The sequence below is a fragment of the Panthera onca genome, chromosome B1 (genome assembly GCF_046562875.1).
Source record: "Panthera onca isolate mPanOnc1 chromosome B1, mPanOnc1 haplotype 2, whole genome shotgun sequence".
NCBI classification, from domain to species: Eukaryota; Metazoa; Chordata; class Mammalia; order Carnivora; family Felidae; genus Panthera; species Panthera onca.
The window spans coordinates 73,375,470-73,382,828 of record NC_138342.1 but is presented as its reverse complement, the minus strand read 5'-3'; the positions used below and the strand labels follow the sequence as shown (position 1 = coordinate 73,382,828).

General features: G+C 36.7%; 1 protein-coding gene across 5 annotated transcripts in view; it reads left to right on the top strand.

The window, feature by feature from the left end:
- FAM13A (family with sequence similarity 13 member A) overlaps positions 1-7,359 on the top strand; it is a 368,680-nt gene that overhangs the window by 60,210 nt on the left and 301,111 nt on the right. For all 5 annotated transcript variants that reach the window (XM_078445913.2, XM_078445914.2, XM_078445911.2 and 2 more), the window contains exon 2: positions 44-233. In XM_078445913.2, the coding sequence (XP_078302039.2) occupies positions 44-233 (190 nt within the window). The remainder of the gene's footprint in view (positions 1-43; positions 234-7,359) is intronic.

The following is a 7,359-nucleotide window of genomic DNA, read 5'->3' as shown; positions in this document are numbered from 1 at the left end:
GGTAAATATGACTGACTGCTCTTTTTTCTTACGGTCTTTTAAGCAAAGTAAAGCAGCGGTTCGGCTGAAAGAAGACATGAAAAAGATAGTGGCGGTGCCACTAAATGAGCAGAGAAGTTCCACGTATAAAAAGCTATTTGGAGTCAGTCTCCAAGACCTTCAGCAGCAGGGACTCACTGAGAACGGCATTCCAGCAATAGTGGAGAATATAGTGGAGTATTTGACGAAACATGGTAAGTTATGTTTTTTTTTATTTTTTATTTTTTTTATTTTTTATTTTTATTTATTTTTGGGACAGAGAGAGACAGAGCATGAACGGGGGAGGGGCAGAGAGAGAGGGAGACACAGAATCGGAAACAGGCTCCAGGCTCCGAGCCATCAGCCCAGAGCCTGACGCGGGGCTCGAACTCACGGACCGCGAGATCGTGACCTGGCTGAAGTCGGACGCTTAACCGACTGCGCCACCCAGGCGCCCCAGTTATGTTTTAATTCTGGTGTTTTTACAGTTCTCGCATACAAGAAGAATGCTTTTGTGTGAACGACTTCACAGTGTATTAGAATAGTCCCTAAAACACCTTAATTAGGATACAAATTATGTAATACATCTTTTCCCTTAAAAAAGGACATTAAGAGCATTATTACTGCTTAATATAATTTTGAAAGTACTATTCAGTTTACCATGGACCAATTTAATCGTTGAGATTTCTAGTTTGGAATGATCCCAGTTTTGAGTTCTAAAATACACTGTTCTAATATTACTAGTGACTTCTCTTGATTTCATTAAATTCCAACTGATACTAATTTTTAGTGTAATAACACTTTTGGAGTATCTTTTTCAGCTGAGGCCAGTCATGAGCTTACTGGATGCTTTGATTGCTTTCATAGCTCAGTAGGGATAGTTTAAAAAGATATGATATATAGCCTCTTATGGGGGGTCATTTACTTTTGAAGTGATATAATTAAGCATGTAAAACAATTGGAGAATACCATAGTTCATTGAATGATAAAAAGATAAATCTGTTATTGAGAGCTATCTTACGGCTTTTTTTAAATGATTTTATTTAAACTAGGACTTAAAAACCTGGATAAGTAGAAATTCTTTCATATCCTCGATATTCATGCTTTTCAAATGAGGGTGCAGTATTATGGGAACACCCCAAACTGCATAATAAATATCAGTAAGCTTTAGAAGTTTTGAAAAGGAAGTATTCTGAGGGAAAAGCTTGGAATTTTCATTATTTTCTATACTGAAGCAACATTTCTACATGAAAGACTCACTGCAGAGTAGAGCTGAAACTTAGTTGGAATTTTTAAAGTTAAAACTTGAGACTTCAGAGGTATTCTGTACTTTGTGCAGTTTGCTCCCTTATCTTCTGATGATTATGAGTCCATCCCCCAGCCCCCACCTGCCGCTAAGATCCTTCACTGGGAATACGTGAGAAGCACAGTGTATCTGTTCCTCTGTAGGAACGTGAATCAACTTGTGACAGGAATGGTATGGCATGTAGTTCAGACCTCAGAAGCTCAGGTGTTTGTGTTAACTGAAAAACAGCTATTTGCCCAGGTTACTAGTTATGTAGATGCCAAAATGATATTTTGTTCTGAAGACTGAAGAGCCAGGCTTGCATGTTTACTTCATAGAAGCTATCTCTGTATTTTTAGAGGATGATAAGCTACAGACAGGTAGGATTCTTAGAGAACAGCTCTGGGTTTATAACAATACTTTAAATAGGTTAGACAAAAAAGGTGCCATATACATCATGGCATGACGATGGGACCTCAGCCTGAGGATCTTGAAGCCAGGTTATATTAATTTAGGATTTTGAAGGACTCAAACACTCAGTATTGATTAAAACTGTGTCCTACTGATTTAGATACAAAGGATCTCTAGGTAATTAATTTAATCTCTTAAGTAAGGTTGAGTATTATTCATTTGGATACCAAAGTGTGACTACTTAAAATATTTTGGTTTTAGCATAGTCAGTGTTCTGATCTTTCATCCAACAATGACTAATAACCTCTTGGGATTACTCTTATGTAATAATCACTTTTGTTTTTAAGTTTTAAAAAAATATTGAATAGTTAATATACTTATGTAGTACAAAATACAGGAGGACATACAATTTAAAATCTCTCCCTCCAAAACCTGTCCCCTGATCATTCATTATCAGTATTACTTCCCAGTAACAGTATTGCTTCACTAGTGTCTGATATATTCCTATGAAGATATTTTATGAATATATAATCATATATGCATATCTTCTTTTTTCCCTTTGAACATAAATATAGCATATCATCCATACTGTTATGAATCTTTATAGAAAGTCATTTAGCAGTATATTGTGGAGATCTTTCCATATCACATAAAGAGCTTTATTCATGTAATTATTTTTTCCCCTTGTACAATGTTTGACTATATGTATGTACTATTTCTTTAAGCAGTCACATGGTGATGAATATCGAATTTTACCCAGTCTTTTGCTATCTATAAACAATGATTCAGTGACTAAACTTTAACATGTGTCATTTCAAGCACTATGAGTGTATCTGTAGACTCTTGGGTCAGAGGATATGTGCATTTATAATCAACTCTAAGAGTTGAACCAGTTAAATTCACAGCATCACTGTATGAAATTTTGACAAAATATGAATTAGATATTCTATTTCATCTTACCCATAGTTCTACCTTAACAGGGTGTATTCAGGTAATGCAAACTAAATATTTTAATGGGCTAAATCATTCATTCTTAATTAGGAATGTAAAATAGAAAATCTATTCTTAACTAGAAATGGGAAATAGAATTTCTAGTGGAATATTTTCAGAATAGCCATCCCTTGATGATAGATTCCATGGAATCTGAATCTTGGCTTGGCAAGCTAAGGTAGGTAGGGCACCTACCCTATATTTTGAAAGGCCACATAGTTAATTACTGTGTAGACAACTAAAAGGTCCTTATTGTGTCTAAAACTACCATGTTAATAAACCAAAACCCTTGTATAAGTTTGAAGGGTAGTATAAAATTTGTGAGCAAGATACTTCAATTAGTTTCATTAATTTTTTTTTACATCAATAGATATTTATTGTGCATCTGTGTATTACTGTGTATTACACAATATAATAGGCACTCTGTCAGGAATGATTGGTTGTATCATTTAAGCCTAGGTAGATACTGGGGTCATACTTTGATGTTTAATATAAATGGAGACCTTTAATAACTTGAGGGAAAACTCTTTGTTATAAAAGAATTTTAGGACATAAAGGGTTTGTTAAGGTTTATAGGAAGGCTTTTAAAAAGACTCTGAACTTTTTTTCTTTACATATTTTGCCTTTTTAAAAATTTTTTTTTCCCATTGGAAGGAAAATATTACAAGTTATAAGGCATCTCATTTTCACACTATTTTAAAATAACTAATCTTGTTGACAATGTTACTGGATTCCTTTAGCATGAAGATACTCTGGAATGTACCATTTTAAATAGTGTAGGACTCTCCATCTACCACCAGGTGGCAGAATATGCTCATGTACTGTCCTAGTACTTTCTGGGCCAAAGTGTTCCAGTTTAAAAAAAAAAAAACTTTGTTTATTTTATTTTTGAGAGAGCACGAGTGGGGGAGGGGCATAGAGAAAGGGTGACACAGGATCCAAAGCAGGTTCCAGGCTCTGAGCTGTGAGCACAGAGCTCGATGCGGGGTTCAAACTCACAAACCATGAGAACATGACCTGAACCAAAGTTGATGCTTAACCAAATGAACCACCCAGGCGCCCCCCCCCCCCTTTTTTTTTTTTATGTTTATTTTACAAAGCATGCCAGTTAAGCAAATTCTGACTTATGGCACACTTAGTTTCTAACGACGTATGCATACTATTTTGAAATAAATACCTCAGTTGTATGGAGAAGTGACAATCAATGGTGTAGATACGTTTTAGTTTATATAATTCTTTCATTTTTAAACCAATAATTAAGTTGTTGCTTCATGATGTTTATCCCATAACTCCTGAAATCGAATATAAAGGAATCCCAGAAATATAGGAGAGTAACTCCACAAAGCCTTCTAACATCTCCTTCCTCTGGACATTTCTTTTAAAATCATCATTTCCTAAGAATTTAGAGTAGGAAAATTGAGAGATTGCATAATCTGATAAGCCTCATGGGTACTGGATATATTATAAATCCATAAGGGGCTTTTTTAAGAAACTGTATAGATCTTTTCCCCAGAGTATAATGGAGCCTTGTCCAAGGGTAAATTGTCCCTAGTTGAAAATCACTGGGTATAAGAATTGTTTGGGTCAGAGATGTTTTTGAGGTGAGAGGGTCATACAAACAAATGAAATAGGGTCAGAAAAAAATAACTGAGAAGCATTAAGTGACTTCCATTTATACCTTATCTCTCCACCAGTAAAGGCCAGTGGGATCAGGAACCTTGAAAACCAAAGCTAGTTCTTGGAGCTGGGTAGTTATTTTTGAATAACTGGAAATATTTATTTGAGGGAAGGGTCAAAAAGCCTTGTTGGAAAAGAAAACCTTAAGGTCAAAGCTAGAAAAACACTGTGAAATCAGGTCCAAGAGGCATTTGCTGGCCAAGAAAAAGCTGCAGAGCTGGGTAGATACAGGACTGGGACGCAAAACTCTAAATTTTCATGATTTGGGCCTTGGGATGGGATTCTCTTTTGGGTGTGCTATCTGCTTGATGGCAGTACACAATTGTGAAGTTATAGATAAAGCTGGTAGAATGGAAGAAATAAACCTTGAAAGCTTTAAAAATGAGTTAAACAGGAAGTCTCTCAATAACTGATATTCTTCAATATTCAAGAGAATGTCATATCATAATAGTTAACTGTTGCTGTGTAACAGATTACCCCAAAGCACAGTAGCTTTAAAACAGCAGTATTTATTATCTCAGTTTCTGTGGGTCAGGAATCTGGGCACGGTTTAGTTGTGCTTTCTGTCTTAGGGTCTCTTATAAAGCTGCAGTCATAATAGTACTTGACTAGGAGAGGGTTCACTTCCAAGTTCAGTCACATGGTTATTAGCAGGATTCAGTTCCTTGTGGACTGTTGACCTGAGGGTCTCAGTTACTCACTGGCTGCTGTCCAGAAACCGCCCTCAGTTCCTTGCCACATGGGCCTCTTCATAAAATAGCTAACAAAATAAAAAGCAGCTGATTCATCAGAGTGAGCAAGCCAGCAAAGCCAGAGAGAGAGAGAGAAGTAAAATGAACATCAGTCTTTTATAACCTAATTTCAAACACAAGATTAGAACCTTAACATAATTTTGTTATATTCTGTTAGAAGCAAGTCATTAGATCCAGATCACAGGTGAGGGGAAGGGATTACACATGGGTGTGGAAACCAGGAGATGGGCATCACTAGGGTGATTTGAGAAGCTGCCTACCACACATACTGGCTGGTATTTCCTCTCATTACATGGTGCCCTGGTCATATTGGTTGTTAAAATACTTCAAATATCCTCTCTGGTTTCCCAAACTTTTGTCAAAATTGGAGCTAAAATTCATGTCAACTTTTGATATCCAAATTATAAACACACACACACACACGTGTATAAATATGTGCATATATGTATATGCACATATAGGTATAAATATACATACATATACATTATGCAGATATATTGGGGCTCCTGGGTGGCTCAGCCGGTTAAGCCTCCCACTGTGGCTCAGGTCATGATCTCATGGTTCATGAGTTTGAGACCCACATCAGGCTCTGTGCTGACCTCTCAGAGCCTGGAGCCTGCTTCAGATTCTGTGTCTCCCCTTCTCCCTGCCCTTCCCCTGCTTGTGCTTCGTCTCCTTCTGTATCTTAAAAATAAATAAACATTGAAAAAAAATTGATAAAAAAATAATAAAATAAATGCAAACATCTTACCAGCCTATGAACTCTGTAAGGATAATGGTAGTGTTTGAATTTATTTTTTCAAAGATTTTTTTTTTAAGTTTCTTAACACAATGCTAAGTACTCATTAAATATTTTTTAAGTTGAAGGGTTCATAAAATTTTTTATCAAATTACAAATTAAAATGAAATTAGCTTTCTTCTTTTTCTTTAGAAAGAACAATACAACTAGCATGTAAGAGAAAGAAGCGAAAGCTGATATAAACAAACAGCTCACATCTGAATAATTCTAATGGGCTTCAGTGCCCTAAGTCATTGCTAAATTTCACCATTAGACTCTCAAAAGAAGAGTGGTGCAGTTGAGTCCTTGGGTTGCTCTTTACTAGAAAGATTGTTTCTTATACCTTCAGCATGCCTCCGCAGGCTGGCTTACTTTCTTACATGGTGTTCTGTCTCCTTAAACCCCAGTATACTGAGCTGGAAATCATTACCATTCCCCTGAACCTGGTACTGTCTCTCACCCCCACCTCACCTTATCCTTTACAGTGCTTTTTCCTGGATTCCTGGTTTGTAAACTTTAAAATTACCTTTCAACTCTTCCTTATTTCCTTTTTGTACTAAGTTACCAAATCATCTTTTTTCTCTACTTTTCACTTCCTTCCCACCAGAATCTGTCTTACTGCCTTAGAGTAAAATGTGGTTCCCTAAGGCAAGCTTTCTGCCCTCTCCATTCTCTACTTAGCTAGCAAGATCCTCCTTACCCCTTGATTTTATCATGTTCCCCCTACTCCTTAATGTTCTCATGATAAAGTCTTCGCTTGTTTTTCAAGTAGGCTCTATGCCCATTGTGGGGCTCAGTCTCATGACCCTGAGGTCAAGGGTCACATGCACTACCAGCTGAGCTAGCCAAGAGCCCCATGTCTTCACTCTTGAACTTGATATTTGTGGCTCTATCCCATTTCTTCCATTTTATTACCCTATCACTCTTTGACAAAAACTCTCCACATTTTCATCTGTTTATCTTCCTTTATGCTGTCCTGTCTCTGCAATTCATATATTCATTCTTTTTCAGGGATGAATCATGGTTTTCTGTGTCCTGCTCTTTAACCCTTTGAGGGCCCTTTTTAGGAAAAAGAATACAAAGTTAAGAATACAGAATTAGGGACAGAACATTGGAAAGAGCCTAAATAAATGAGGGGCCCTGAAGCTTAAACTGAATTAGCTTCACAGTTCATCAGCCCCAGTCTTCCTGATGCTTTCGCCAAAGATGGTGCACAGCAGCCAAAGGCTCTTGTATGGAGGCTTCTCTGCTGCTCCAGCCGACAATAAGATCCCCCGTCAATTGGGGGACAGCAAGGATCTTGTCTTATACTACTTTATAGTCTCATAGAGTGTTATCCTCTGAATTTAGTGATTACAAAGGAAATATTTCTTATTTATTACAAAGGTAATCACAGTTAAGTTTCTCACATACGTGTTAGTTTTTTTGTTTGTTTGTTTTTGTTTTTT